The 16,229-nt window shown below is 46.0% G+C and overlaps 1 protein-coding gene across 1 annotated transcript; it reads left to right on the top strand.

Moving 5' to 3' along the window:
* The first annotated feature begins 326 nt into the window (after window positions 1-326).
* LOC143219761 (uncharacterized) lies at window positions 327-5,666 on the top strand. The gene is made up of 2 exons (XM_076445639.1): window positions 327-1,344; window positions 1,450-5,666. Exons 1-2 carry the CDS (start codon window positions 327-329, stop codon window positions 5,664-5,666), a joined length of 5,235 nt encoding a protein of 1,744 aa, XP_076301754.1.
* Window positions 5,667-16,229: the final 10,563 nt, after the last annotated feature.

Below are 16,229 nucleotides of genomic sequence, written 5' to 3'. Positions count from 1 at the left end.
ATTGAAAAGTTACTGCTGTAAGAGAGCTCGTCAGGTTCTTATATAATAAAATCAAAGAGTATCCGTACACACGACCAGTTATTAAAAAACTCTCCAAACCACAGTCCTGCGAGCCAGTCCATAAATACTGTCGTTAACATAAATTTTGGTCCTTCGAGCCGGATAATCGCTGTGACTGTGTCGAATTCAATCGAACTGTGCAAGTGTTGAACGGTTATTCTAAAGACTCAGTGAAACCATCGCCTTTCCCTGATAAAGGCGCACGGCTTGACCCTCGCTCGTTTTTTCTGCTTTGGACTCATCTCTACAACTCGTTCGTTACAAAAATGACCGACACCAGTGAAAGCTTGCTAATTCAGCAAGATACTGCGATTGCCGCAATTAAGCGTGTAATCGTGAACTATAAAAAGATGGCAAAACCCCAAATCACGCTGGTCAAAGTGAAAAGTCGACTGGATCAACTGGAGAAACTGTGGATCGAGTGTCGCCAAACTCACTCGAGGCTGCTTCTGGTCACAAAAGCGGAGGACCAGAAGACTATACCCTATTTCAAGGCCAACGTTTTTCTCGATGCCGAGACCGCTTACCTCGACGCTTCTGATACTCTCAACGAGGTCATCGCCCAGCTGGACATCGCCGGTGGAACTTCAAAGATAAGTCCTAATACGGATTCTTCCGTCGCTGCTAATTCTGTATCTGTACAATTACCGCGTCTCTCCCTGCCTAAGTTTTCTGGTGATTTTAGTCAATGGGGAACTTTCCGTGGTCTATTCGAATCGAGCATCGACAAGAACAAGTCTCTTTCGAACACTCAAAAATTACATTATCTTAAAATCCATGTAACCGGTGACGCGGCCCTTTTAATTAACAATATCAGCATGTCCGACGAAAACTACGAAGCTGCCTGGCAAATACTTGTAGACGAATACAATGATGAATCCGCGCTCATACAAGCACACATACACAAATTCGTTAGCTTGCCGTCTATGAAAACCGAATCTGCGTCGGAACTCAAACATTTGCGAGATACCGTTGTGTCTTCTTTAACCGCGCTGAGAAATCTTAAACGCGATGTTGATTCTTGGGACGATTTGTTAGTTTATTTGATCGCACAAAAATTTGCGAAACGCACTCGCGATGAGTGGCTCTTAGAACGCGGTTGTTCAAAAAACTATCCCACGTACAAAGAAATTAACGAGTTCATGACTCTTCGCATCCGCGGTCTTACCGATACGATCGCCACGAGCGACGGTGTTTCTAGCAAAAACAAAGTTGTGTCTGACGTTCCGCGAAACCGCTCGAGCGTGAATAATGTTTCGATTATCAAATGTATCGAGTGTTCCGGTAATCATCCTCTATTTAAATGTGACCGATTCAAATCCAAATCAATTGATCAACGAATCTCATTTGTTAAACAAAATAGAATTTGCTTTAATTGCTTGCGGTCAGGTCACGTCACTTCCGACTGTAAAAATCCAGGTAGATGTTTTCTGTGCAAGCGAACTCACCATTCGCTCTTACATCGCGCTGCCGGTTCCCCAAGCAAAGCGACTAACGCTATTAACGAGACTTCAGTTAACGACCACGTCGATAAAGAAAGCTCTTCTAATGATTCCTGTACTGCGTCGCAAGTATTAGTGCAGACAGTCCTTCCCGCGGACCTCTCCGTTCCAAATACGTTGCTCGCTACTGCTTGGGTCGTACTCCGTACCGCTGAAGGACGTGCCTTCAGGCTTCGCGCGTTACTTGATCAAGGAGCTTCCTGTAGCTTTATAACCGAATCGGTATGCCAGTTAATGCGAACGAAAAGATATCGGACGAGACTCCAAATTCAATGTTTCGGTGATCAGTATAACGGGTTGGCAAAATCTCGCGTATCCGTGACATTAGAATCATGCCACAATTCTAAAGTATCGTTCCCACTGTCAGCCTTTGTCTATCAGCGTATCACTGCTTACGCCGGCTCTAAATCCCGTATGGATTTCCAGTCTTGGCCACATTTACGCAATCTCCAGCTAGCTGATCCAAACCCTTCCAGTTGCCATCCAATTCATGTCTTAATCGGTGCCGATTTATACGGCTCTCTTTTGCTGAACGACCTCCGCCAAGGTCCTCTCGGTACTCCTACTGCCCAGCTTACCTCGCTGGGATGGATCCTTTCCGGTCCCATCAAAAATCAAGATTCTCGTCAGGAATCCTCCTCTGCTGTAAATCTCATAAACTCTGTGTCAGCTGCCAAACTCGAAGATTCTCGTCAGGAATCTACTTCCATTGTTAATTGTCTATCTTCTGAAGATTTAGACAATTCGCTACGTCGTTTCTGGGAAATTGAAGAAGTTCCCTCCAAGCTCCCTCTCTCCGAAGAAGACGAACGGTGCGATCGCTTTTTTCGTGACACCCACACCCGCTCCTCTCAAGGGCGATACATAGTGCGACTCCCGTTCAAGAGTCAACCTCCATTCGATCTCGACGGATCATACTCAATCGCATCTCGCTTTTACTCGACACTGGAGCAACGACTGCTCAAACAACCGATACTCGAATCGGAGTATCATAACTTCTTATCAGAATATCTCTCCATGGGTCACATGGAACGCATAGCGGAAGAGCATGCCTCAAACTCTTCTGCGATATATATTCCTCATCATCCTGTCGTGCGACCTTCTAGCAGTACGACCAAACTCAGAGTCGTATTTAATGCTTCCGCTAAAACCAAGTCCGGAAAATCTCTAAACGACTACCTTATGGTCGGTCCAAAGCTACAGCGCGATTTAGCTGCTATCATACTGCGCTGGCGACTATTTCGCTACGTATACACTGCTGACATCGCCAAGATGTTCAGACAAATTCTAATCAATCCCCTTGATTCCGACTATCAAAGAATTTTATGGCGACCGAACAGCCAGCTGCCGGTTTCTTCATTTCGATTGCTTACCGTAACCTACGGTCTCGCATCTGCACCATACCTCGCCATTAAGGTACTTGATCAATTGGCTCTTGACGAGGGAAACAATTTTCCCGCTGCCGTGCCTATTCTACAAGATTCCATTTATGTAGATGACGCTATTTTCGGCGCGGACAATACTCATACCCTCCTCGAGATTCGTCGGCAGCTAGTAGAACTCCTGCATCGTGGAGGTTTTCAACTTCGAAAATGGGCTACTAATGCGGTCGAATTACTTGAAAACATTCCTTCTGAGGAGCGTGAGTCCGCGTCCGATCATTTTCTCAGTGAAGATGAATCCTTAAAGGTCCTTGGTATCGTATGGACCCCTTCCGAAGACGTTTTCCGCTTTCAGGTAGACAGTTGTCTGCCGGAAAAGTGTACAAAACGAAGTATTCTTTCGATCGTTTCAAAAATATTCGATCCATTAGGATGGGCATCTCCCGTGATTATTGTTGCAAAAATAATGCTTCAAGAGCTCTGGCTCTTAAAGAAAGATTGGGATGAAGATACCCCCCTTGAATTTCGTAAAAAATGGACTGCGTATTGCAACATTTTGCCTCAATTGAGCTCGGTCAAAATTCCTCGCTGGACCGGACTGCACAGCAACAGTATCGCGATCGAATTACACGGCTTTGCCGATGCGTCACATTGTGCCTACGCCGCGGTAGTTTATTTGAGAGTTCTTCATTCCCTTTCGGATATACAAGTTACTCTGCTGACTGCTAAAAGTAAAGTAGCTCCTCTCAAAACTATCAGCATTCCTCGCTTGGAATTAAACGCTGCCGTACTAGTAACCCGACTGCTTGAGTGGACTTCGTCATCCTTAAAACTTCCATCATCTCGCATTTACGGATGGACAGATTCCACCGTCGTCTTAGCCTGGCTTAGACAACATCCTTCTACTTGGAATACATACGTCGCAAATCGCGTATCCGAGATCCAAACTCAGCTTCCGCAGGTAAAGTGGCAACATGTACGTTCTCAAGAAAACCCAGCTGATTGCGCCTCGCGAGGTATCTCCGTCTCTGAATTCGCTATTCATAAGCTGTGGTGGTCTGGACCGGATTGGTTATCTCGTCCATCCGTTTTCTGGCCTGATCACACTCGTTCGGATAGCGAAGAGCTAGACTCACGAGAAATCGCCTCATCTGAATCTCGTAAAATACAGGTTCAACTACTGTCGACACACCCTGAATGGGATCTTCTATATCAATACTCAAGCTGGACGCGACTCTGTCGAGTCACTGCATATATACTTCGATTCGCCCAGAATTCTTGTAAAAAACTACGTATGTCGTCTACTTGCTCGCTGTACCATTCACTGTCTTTATCTGCTGCCGAGATACGAAATGCTTCTCTGTATTGGATGTCTTACGTTCAAAAGAAAAACTTTCATGCTGAAAGCAAATTTTTAAAGGATCATGCACCGGTTCCGAAATCCAGCTCGCTTATTTCTTTACATCCCATCCTCGGGAAAGATTCATTAATTCGGCTTGGCGGGCGGCTCGAGCATGCCGCTCTAAGCTATGAAGAAAAACATCCAATTATATTGCCGAAACACCGAATTTCGGAACTTCTAATCGATCATGTACACAAGCGCACTCTCCATGGAGGCGTGCAGTTAACTCTTCGAGTTCTTCGGCAACAATATTGGATAATTTCGGCTAGATCCTTGATACGCGCCCACATACATCGATGCATTCCCTGTATTCGGCAAAGGGCGCAAGCTGCTACTCAGCTGATGGGAGACCTTCCAAACTTTAGAGTCACTCCCTCGGCTCCATTTTCCCATACTGGGCTGGACTATGCCGGTCCAATTCACATACTTCCAATTGTCGGTAGAGGTCAAAAGACGAGAAAATATTACTTCGCAGTGTTCGTATGCCTTGCTACCAAAGCGGTGCATCTCGAACTTGTCGAAGATTCCTCCACCGCTGCCTTTTTAGCTGCCTTTAGACGATTCGTCAGTCGCCGAGGGCTTCCTACTAACTTGTACTCTGACAACGGCACGAACTTCCGTGGTGCCGATCGTGAATTGAAGCAAACCTTTCAAGTTCTCCTGTCTGATCCTTCGCTCAAAAACTTGCTGGCTAATGACGGAATCACCTGGAAATTCATCCCCCCTTCCGCTCCTCATTTTGGTGGACTCTGGGAGGCTGGAGTAAAAAGCGCCAAGTATCACTTAAAGCGAGCAGTGGGAGCGCATACTTTATCTCAAACTGAGTTTTCTACCGTCTTATGCCAGGTCGAGGCATGTTTGAACTCTCGTCCGATTTCCGCTCTTACCGACGAACCTACCGATCTATCGGCGCTGACACCCGGTCATTTTATTATCGGGCGGCCACTTATCGCGGTTCCAGAGGAATCCGCTTTGGAGATAAATCCGAATAGACTTGACCGATGGCAACAAGTCAGAAAAATTACCGAACAAATCTGGCGTTCGTGGTCCTCCGACTATCTACATACGTTGCATCAACGTCGAAAGTGGCAGCAGGATCGCGCAAACTTGAGCGTAAATGAACTTGTTCTTTTAAAAAATTCTTTACTTCCCCCTTCTAAGTGGCAACTCGCGCGCATTACTCAGTTACATCCTGGCCCGGACGAAAAGGTCCGCGTTGTCACCGTGCGTACCGTGGACGGTGAATTGAAACGACCTATAACCCAGATTTGCCCGCTGCCGGTCAAGTCACAAAATGAAAATTTAGATTCGTCCAAGTAATTACCAATTATACTTTTGTATCCTTTGCGTTAATGTATAAGGTAGATTATAAGCTGCGTTACATCTTTACTCTATGTACTTATTTTAAGAAGCAATATGGTTAGTTTTTTTTGTTGCCTTTGACGGACTACTGTTTATCTTCGTTTACTGCTGTGAATTGTCATTTATATATCAAGGTTCCAACGTACACGAAATTACTCTCTTATAATACTTAATTTGCGAAGACCAAGATATATCGTTTTGCCTCCTCTGGACGCAAGGCGGGCGGTATGTTTAAAACCATATATACGCGAGCGAGATATCATTCTAATAGCCGTTAATAGCTCGCCGGTTGCTTGAGCCGGTATTGTTTCTACGCGTTCCAGAGATTCCGTCATTCGTGACTGTTGATAGTTTTTGTAACCTGACCCTGCGTCTTTGTCTAAGTGTCGTCTCAACTCCTGATTGGCGAAATTGAACTGTAACGAATATTTGTCGAATCGCTGCCGTTTCGCGTGCCGGTCTCAAGAGACCAGTGAGAGTCTAATCGCCGTATTGAAAAGTTACTGCTGTAAGAGAGCTCGTCAGGTTCTTATATAATAAAATCAAAGAGTATCCGTACACACGACCAGTTATTAAAAAACTCTCCAAACCACAGTCCTGCGAGCCAGTCCATAAATACTGTCGTTAACATATGAAATAGTGCATGTTAAATTGAAGTGCTTCAGTTTAACACAGTGTCTGTGATCAGAAACAGGGATCTTGGAAAAATCCGATCCTATAACATCAAATAATCTTTCATTACAAATGACGTACTACATTGCTGCAATTCGTTGAAATATGTTTAAATAAATCATGAGAGCTTTTGATACTTTTTCTCGAACCTTCTTTTTTCGGCGCCCAATCTAGATCGCCTTTGTTACCAAAATTTTATCGTGACAATCGATTTTTTGCAATATTTCGTAATCATTGTGACGTGGCAAGATTGCCTACGTCACTCGAACTTCCATAACGGAAGACCGGGCCACCCTTTGGTCAAGCATCGCGATAAGGGCCGCTGCGAGCGCTCTCCCTGGGCACGAGTGAGACCCAAAAAGGCGCATTCTAATGTTTTGAATGTCGCGCCAAATTGCGCGACTAAAGTTTACAGGACCATATCCGGGTCCCAGGCGGGATCCGGAAATTCTACTTTTATCGCGGAAGCAACGAGCCTCGAGGATGAGCACCTCGAGGCAGGCGAAAGGCAGAATCCCGAAAGGAAATAACGAGAGATCGTCAAGGCCCAGGACTGTCAACCTGGAGGCGCCGACGAGGGCATCCGCTGCTGAGACGATCAACTACTCTGCCCTGTCGTCGCCTCGTCCGGGAAGAAGCAGCAGAGCAACCGGATTGGCTGACGCCGATCGTCTCCTCGGGAAGCGGCCAATCGGAAGACAGCGCTGCCGGATATGCCGTGAGACGCCGGAAGCCGAACGCCGTCGTCTGGGATTCGTCAACGCGAAATTCCGCATTAGCGATAGGTCGAGACGTTGCGCGAAGGAAGTAGAATCGAAAAAGTGGGGGACGCCCTGCTTCCGCGTACCCGAGCTGCCGCGTGAACGATCACTGCGTCTTTGGAATCGTTAACGGACAGTTGTCGCTTTGAACGATTGCTTATAATTCTTGTATTTTGCGCCTGCTGAGACCAAGGGACCTAGAGATTCGCTGCCGTTCAGCTATCGCTGAATTACCAGTGGTAAGCGCCGATCAGGCTTTCGATATTAATTATTCGTGAATTTCGTGTTGGCTCGGGTAGCGCGGCGAGGTTAGGTATTCGTGTCGCGAGAGTTAACGGCAACCGAGGCGGACGATATTTGGGTGACACTATTGGTGTCGAATCACGAATCCTTCGTATTGTGAAGGATATCGTTGTCGCGGTACGAATCCGGTCGGATAGCGGGGGGCCGCGTGGCCGCCTTATGGCGGTTGTACGACGCCGATCTAAACGCGAAGTCGCGGATTCGGGATACTATCGCCGCCGCCGTTAATTCTAATTAACCTGCGCTCGTTCCACGGTGTGAAGCCGTCGCGTGTTCGATTCGTGGTCGTAAATTCTGTTCGATCGACGCAAGTCCGAGAGAAATCGCGAATTCCATCTGAGTTCGGTCGGAAATCGGCCTTCGAGGCCTTCCGCGTCGCGAAGTTCCTATCGCTGCCGAATTCTTCGCGAGTTTGTAAAGTACGGGAGAAACAGCGCGTGCGATTTCCATCAGTCGCGATAATACGCGCCGGCTACTTTGTATTCGCTGTCGAGTCGTCGGCAGCCCAGTCGAATCGTTTAATAAACATCTTGCTAGCCGAAACGTTGTTTATTCCTTGTGTGAAAACCTTCCCGTCGCGGGGAACGTCTCGTGTTCTCCCGACGTAGAATCCTGCGCCCTCGCGAGAGCTATTCAGAATTCGTTTGCTACGTCACAGTCTCGAGAGTCCAACCGCGTTACGCTTTCGTGTTTAGATTACGATTCTTTCGTGTGACACCTTCAGGTGTCTGGCGCCCGAAATTGCATCAAGTTTGATTTTCAAATAAAGAGACTGTGGGCGTATTTTGTCCCGAGAGGACCACGCCTCGCGCGGCCGAGCGTGGCCCGGCGTTTCGTCTGTAAATTCTCGGTGTCGCTATTCATCGTTCGACCATCCATACGAAAAGTTAAGAAAGCGACGTGACAAATTTGGCGCCCGAACAGGGACCTCTCACAGTAAATTTAACCTGTGTGAGGGATTTTGGGATACTTTTGTGTTAGGGATACGTCGAAGACGCGAGGCTCGCACAAGGAAAGTTTATTTTCTCAATCGCTGCCGTTCGAGCAGATTTCGGACGCGATCGGTACCGAGACGGCGAACACGCGTTGAAAAACTTGTTTACGACAGCCACTAGCTATTACGAGCCAACGAGCATTGAATTGATTATTGTGTACTCTTGCCATTACTATTGTTTTGATTATTGTGTATTATCGCCATTTCGATTGTTCTAATTATGGTAGGCCACTGAACAATCTTTCCGACAACCGAGATTGAATGTCGTTCCGATCACTGAATTCGAAGAAAGATTGTTGATTTTGAAAAGTTATGATTCTATTATATTTCATACGAGCCATTCAAGGGTATTTCCAAAGACATTGATTGAATTGTCGTGCCGATCAGTGATTCCGAGGAAGTATTCTTACTTTAATAAATTATTATTGAAAACATTTTCATTGCTGCCTTCAAACCTTACCGAATTATTATTGGAAATTTTTTTTTTCTGTGGTTCTCAACAGTTGATGGAATTGAATGGCTCTGGTAACATTTTGAACCGAGAACCCCCTAATATAAAATTTTGAACAGTGGCTTATAATTTTTTTTTAATTGTTGCACTTGTGATATTTTTAATCTGGTTATTAATTATTGCCCTTTGATATTTATGAATTGTTATTGATTTTATGTTTTTCTGTTGTTCTTCTCTCTGTTCTATTTATTCTGTCTGTTTTATTCTCGTTGTTACTTCTATTTATTCTCTAATTTATTGCAATTTCTTGTTTTTGCCGTCCTTTTGTTAATTTAATTCTTCTAGTCCTTTTGTTTTGTAGTCTCATTGTGTCGAGTTTAAATTCAATTGTACAAATTAGTCTTATTATTTGTTATTGTTTATTTACTTTGTTGATTTTGAATTGTACATAATTTTTTTTCTCGGATCGATTTTGAAATTTCTCCTTGCTACTCTCTATTACTTCTTTTCCTAAGACTCGTCTTTTCCTTTTCTCTTCAATTTCGATGCTACATTTTTAAGTTGTGCAACAATTGCTCGTCATAAATTTTTTTTTGCTGCCGAATACTAACTTTGGTTTCATTACTGATTTCTGATCATTTAAATTGTGTTCGGTGACTGCGGTACCAGCCCTGCGTTTACGCGTGGAGGGTGGTCCCAGGAACCATATTATTTATTGTTTTGTTGTCAATGGTGATGGAAGGTACCCTTTGAGTCCTGGTGCTGTCGTACCCTGTCGTGTTGTTGAAACTACCTCCCCAAATTATTCGCTGCCTTGAATTATCGAAGCCGGTTGCGAAAATATTATTCGCTGCCCGGGCTTATTGTCGCTAGTTACGAAAAAGTATTTGCTGCCCTGATTTATTGTTGTATTTTCGCGAAGAATAAGTCGCTGCCTTGACGAAGGAGTGATTTAGCATACCGAGAGTCGCTTAAGGGCGATACGGGAAATAGGGTAGGCAATAACGGTAAAAGTTCGAAAGATTTCGTTGTTATTGTTTTGCGAGGGTCAAAAATTTATGACTGTACAAAAGCTGGGGACGGCTAAATTCCCAATAACGTTTCGCTGCCGGGAAAGCCAGGTCATTCGAGAGTCACCCGGCCGAGATAGGGGTTCCTTTGTTCGTTAGAGAGGTTTAGCGGGGCCATATGGTCGAGACACCCGGTCAGGGCCATAAGGGCTAACATAAACAGTTCGCGTTTACAATCTTAATAACGAAAAGAACTGAGGCGTATTTGGGAAGCTATGGATACTACGTTAAAACCAGACAGCGAAGATCAGTGGGACTACCATTCCCTTTTTGATGACGATACCGTGGAAAATGCCGTTAATTTAAATACGCCGGATTCGGAAGAAGAGGGGGCCGCGAGTGACCGATCACGTCCGCGTAACGTTAAACTCACGGTGCCCATGTTGAAGAACGGGAAACTCGCGCCACCCCCGCCTAATACAAAACGGAATTCTTCGCTGCCGGGAACCTCCAGGGGTTCTCAGGGTCCCCCTCAAACTCGGACATACCAGGAAATGTACTGTCGGGGCACACCGATTTCGGAAATAATTAGAAGATGGCAAATAAAGTTCAAAGGAGCGCCCGGAGAGGACTCGGAAGCCTTTCTGGAGCGACTCTCAAGACGTCGCCGGTATGGCAACATACCGGACGAATACTTGCTTCGCTGCCTGTTAGAATGTTTTGAAGGCACCGCGGCCCACTGGTACGAGGTGAGGGAGACCAAATTCCGAACTTGGAACGATTTTACCTCCGCGTTTCGAAAATTTTTCGGGGACCCGGAATACCCAGACACGCTGTTGAGAAATATTAAAGACCGCGCACAGGGCGAAAACGAGCCATTAAGGGACTATATAATCAGCATGCGCGGAATGTTCGAGCGATTAGATCCACCGTGGCGAGAGGAGAAAATGATTAGGAGAACGTATTGGGGCGCGAAACCTATTTTGCGACAAGCCATAGCTATTAGCACGATAGAGTCATTCGATCATTTGGAGGAAGCTTTAATTGAGGCCGAGAAAGAATCCGACGTAGAAAAATTAAAAAGAAATCCGAAACCCTCCGAAATGGCACATCCGACATTTGCCTACGATCCGAATCGGTATAGTTCCCAGAAACCGCAAGGGAGAGGGAAAACCGGAGACGTCGAATTCTTGAATGCAATTGCGCCCACAAGTGAAGGGGAGGGGCAAGATACCCGCAATCTCGCACCCCAAAATACTCACGCTGGGAGAGCAAAACGGGACTTTTCAGCTTCGCGCGCGAATTATTCAGCTGCCGGGCGAAATAGGAACGATGCCTACCGCGTAGAAACGAGGGGAAGGTGGTCGCAACCCCCGCCTTCGCGCCAAACGACAACTCCAGCTACCGGAGACGGGCCAAAATCACCGTCACGCGACAAACAACGTGTGAGGGTGAAACCCGAAATGGAATGTTGGAATTGTCGAAAAATAGGGCATAGATCACGAGATTGCCGGGAGGAACCCCGGGTGCACTGCTATCAATGCGGGGCCCCGGAAGTAACGGTAAAAACCTGCCGAAGATGTAATCGATATTCGGGAAATGGATGGAGGGGTCGCTCAACAAGGCCGGAGAGACCACCCCCGAAATAGTATCGGCCCGCGTGAAAACAAACGAGAAAAGATCGAAACCGCCGTTATTAACCATTAAAGCTTCTATTGATTCGCTGCCGGTAGACGCCCTGATAGACTCGGGTTCGTCTATTACGTTCATTAGTCGAGAAGTAATAGAACAGCTTAATAGCGCTGCCGTCAAGGTGGAAAACACGGAAAAACCGTGTTACTTTCTCCTCGCCACGGGGACAATTGATAAGGCTCAAGAAAAAGCTCAATTTCGCGTAAGAATAGGAACCAAGGAACAGAAAATCTCGGCCAGAGTGTTAGATAATCTCGTGACTCCTCTCTTATTAGGAACGGATGCGATTGCATTATTTGGAATAGTCGCGGAATTTCACAATGCCACTTGGTATTTTGCGTCTAATCCGGAGGAAAAATTCCCCTTCGACGACCCAAACCCAACCACCGTATGCTGCGGCTTACAGACTTTGGTAGCTACTGAAAAACAACAATTGGAAACCTTCCTCCAGACTGAGTTGCCAGAATTCGAGAAAATGAAAGACTTGACCGATTTGATCAGCCACAAAATAGACGTGGGGGACCACCCGCCAATTAAACAGAGATATTATGCCGTCTCTCCTAAAGTTCAGGAGGCAATTTATAAGGAGGTGGATACCCTATTGGCAGACGGCATAATTGAACCATCTAATAGTGGCTGGTCAAGTCCCATAGTCATGGTCAAGAAACCAAACGGAAAATACAGATTCTGCTTGGATTTTAGGAAAGTCAACGAAGTCTCGAGGAAGGATGCTTATCCGCTGCCGTTAATGACCCAGATCTTAGACAAACTGCGAACGGCAAGGTACATCTCAACCCTAGATTTGAGTCAAGCGTATTTTCAAATTCCACTCGAACAGAATAGTCGCGAAATCACAGCTTTCACAGTGCCGGGGAAAGGTCTGTTTCAATTTCGTCGCATGCCGTACGGTCTCACGGGAGCACCAGCAACCTTCCAACGGTTGCTGGATCGATTAATAGGGCCAGAGATGGAGCCCCACGTATTCGCGTATTTAGATGACATAATAATAGTAACGAAAACTTTTGACGAACATTTGGAATGGTTAAAACTCGTGCTAGATCGTATAAAGGCTGCCGACCTTATAATAAACCCGGACAAATGTGAATTCTGCCGCACCGAGGTCCGTTACTTAGGGTTCGTAGTAAGCAAGGAAGGGTTGAAAGTAGATTCGGAAAAGATCCAACCTATTCTGACATATCCAGTGCCGAAAAACATCAAACAAGTGCGGCGATTCTTGGGCATGGCCTCCTGGTACAGGCGGTTTATTCCAGGATTCGCAACACTAGCAGAACCTTTAAACAACCTTTTGCGAAAGAATCGGGAATGGGTATGGAAGGACGGACAACAATCCGCCTTCGAAACCCTAAGGGATATGATCGCTGCCGCCCCAACTCTTTCTTGTCCGGATTTTTCGTTGCCGTTCACCTTGCAAACGGATGCAAGTACAGTCGGATTAGGTGCAGTCTTGACTCAAGAAATCGAGGGAATCGAGAAAGTAATTGCCTTCGCAAGTAGATCACTTACGCTGCCGGAAAGGAAATACTCAGCTACAGAGCTGGAGTGCCTTGCAATAGTCTGGTCAGTAGAGAAATTTAGAGCTTATCTAGAGGGTTATAAATTTACGGTAATAACAGATCATAATAGCCTGCGCTGGTTGAGGAAATTACAGAACCCATCGGGTCGTTTAGCGAGATGGGCCTTGCAACTTTTAGAGTACGACTTTCAAGTCGTGTATCGGCAAGGTGCCCTAAATAGAGTGCCGGATGCACTATCACGTGCTTTCGAGAGTGTCGAAGGAGAATTAGGAGTCGCTGCCGTAATTAAACCAAAATGGTACGAAGGGAAATTCGCGGAAATAGAGAGCAACCCTGACAAATTTAGAGACTGGTGCATTAGAAGCGGGGAATTATATTATCGGAGGACAGACACACTCATTGCGGAGACGTTGGGTCAAGATACCAATGAGTGGAAATTGGTGATCCCGGAGGAGCGCAGGACCGAGATTTTGCAAGAGGCCCATGACGGCCCACAAGCAGGACATTTGGGAATAGAGAAAACGTATCATAGAGTAGCGACTAGGTATTACTGGCCCGGCATGTATCGGACCACCGTGGAATATGTGAGACGCTGCACAACCTGTCAGCTAACGAAAGTGGAGCAAACACTCCCTTCCGGGCTGATGGGTCGGCGCCATATTAACATGCCGTGGTCAGTGGTCGCTGCCGATATAATGGGTCCTTTTCCGTCAAGCAAATCCGGTCATGCGTACCTCCTGGTGATGCAAGATCTGTTTACAAAATGGATCGAGTGCGCCCCGCTTCGACGTGCGACAGGACCAAAAATTGCAGAAGCTCTAGAAAATTTGATATTTGCGCGATGGGGTACACCCGATGTACTCCTGACAGATAACGGCACTGAGTTTGCTAACAAATGCCTACATCAGCTCGCCGAAGAGTATGGCATTCATATTACGACAACCCCTCCGTACCATCCGCAGGCAAATCCGGTGGAAAGAATAAATCGCATCCTAAAAACAATGATAGTTGCGTTCTTAGAGAGGGATCATAGAGAGTGGGATATTAATCTATCGAAATTCAGATTCGCGTATAATACGGCTTATCATTCCGTATTGCAAACGTCCCCAGCCTTTTTAAACTTCGGGCGAGATCCGCGACCATTTAGATGCGTGCGTGCGGACAACGAACCACCAGTAGAGATGTTAGTAGAACCGACCGATCATTGGAAGGGTAGGGTAGCTCAGCTACAAACCTTGCGAAATTGGGTGATAGAAAATTTAGAGAGTGCCTATAATACACAGGCAAAATATTATAATTCGCGGCATTTGGATAAAGAATTTGAGGTAGGAGATAAAGTAGTAAAACGACAGCGAGCACTTTCGTCAGCAGCTCAACATTTTGCGGCAAAACTGGCCCCCAAGTTCAGTGGACCAGTAATAATTACGAAAAAGATATCCCCAGTAGTATACTGCCTTGCCACCGAAGACGGCCGAGACTTGGGGAAAGTTCACATAAGTGACATAAAAGCGTACCTTCCATCACACGCCACAAGCACACAAGACTAATGTGCTCAAGTTTTCCCCTACAGAGTTAAAATCGCATTCGCTGCCGTAACGAGGAGCGGAAAAGTCAAGTTGCTGCCGAAGGAGAACGAAAATGGAGCTGCCGGACATCCTAAAAGAAGCCCTACAGCAACTGGAGGAGACCCAAGATACACAAGGGGTCAAACAGTTCCTGAGGAAGCATCTCGAGGGAACTAACACAAGATCGGTGGCTACTCAGACCAGGCAAAACTATTTAGTAATCCCGGGTAGAGCACGCAATTGCCCACCTGAAGAGGAGGTGTGCATATCACAAGAAGACAGCTCGAGCTCTTCGTTTTTCTCACTAGAAGAGCCACTAGAGACCGAACAAAAAGGTTTAGACGATACCCTCGATGACATCCCTGAGGATATACTAAGTGAATCGAAAGAAACAATCGTGATCGCTGCCGAATCCATCCAAGACGATCAGGAGGAAACAATTGCAAGTACGGCCGTAAAGCGGAATATAGCCGAAGAGGAAGCCACTGTACCAGCTGCCGGAGAGCATCAAACAAAAGAAGAAGATACCATCGTAATCGCTGCCGAAGAGTGGGACTCCACCAAGGAGGAGGCCACAATTATTATTGCCGAAGATGTAGACTCCACCAAGGAGGAGGCCACAATTGTTATTGCCGAAGATTTGGACTCCACCAAGGAGGAGGCCACAATTATTATTGCCGAAGATTTGGACTCCACCAAAGAGGAGGCCACAATTGGTACTGCCGAAGATTTGGACTCAACAGAGGAGGAGGTCACAATTATAGCTGCCGTAGAGGAAAACATAAATAATCAGCTAATAGGATTATGGACACCCGGACGGATGCTAGAGATCGGGGAGAAAAATGCAAAAGAAGCTAACGACTTTGAGTACGTGCACAGACATGGTATAGAAAGATTGAGACAAGAGGAGGAAGTAGAAAAAGAAAGGAAGCAGCTAGTAGAGCAAAACCGGCAAACATTTACAGGTATAAAAATAGTGAGCCCCATTATACCACGGAGACCGAAGCAAGCAACTATACCAAATAAACAAGTACATTGGAAGGAAAGGACAGCCAACAGAGACCATTCGCCGCCGATAAGACCATTTAATTTAACCCCGCTGCCGAGATATGGAGAGCCACCCCTCTTAACGAGGGAACCACGATTGACAAGGGAACAGCCAAGAAAAGAAAGGGAAATCGAATTGATCGATAGACAGAGAGGCTGCTGGAGATGCGGAAGAAGAGGACATAGCCACAGGTATTGCAACGCACCAGCGTCGGAATACTGCTTCCGATGTGGCCGAGGAGGCTACACAATCAAAACTTGCCCAAAATGCGGCCCAGAATGGAAGGAAGGAGGCCCGCATCATCCTTGGGGGTATAAAGAATAAAGTCGATAAAGATAATGCGCTGCCGATAGTACAATGTTACTAATTTATTTGGAATACTGAGTCAATCCATAAAAAGTCAAGTTTAGTACGCTGCCGAGGTGATTTCCTCCGTCCATGGATTAGCCAGATAAGTTATATTAGAAAATGAAAGAGAATTAAAGTTTTT

The sequence above is a fragment of the Lasioglossum baleicum genome, unplaced genomic scaffold, assembly GCF_051020765.1.
Source record: "Lasioglossum baleicum unplaced genomic scaffold, iyLasBale1 scaffold0069, whole genome shotgun sequence".
NCBI lineage: Eukaryota > Metazoa > Arthropoda > Insecta > Hymenoptera > Halictidae > Lasioglossum > Lasioglossum baleicum.
This window is presented reverse-complemented; position numbering and strand designations above follow the sequence as displayed.

Bases quoted from the DNA above. Each gene is read 5' to 3' on its own strand.
- LOC143219761 (XM_076445639.1), top strand. From the start codon at position 327: ATGACCGACACCAGTGAAAGCTTGCTAATTCAGCAAGATACTGCGATT. The intron at 1,345-1,449 runs GTAATCATCCTC...GCTTGCGGTCAG, and splicing joins CAAATGTATCGAGTGTTCCG to GTCACGTCACTTCCGACTGT.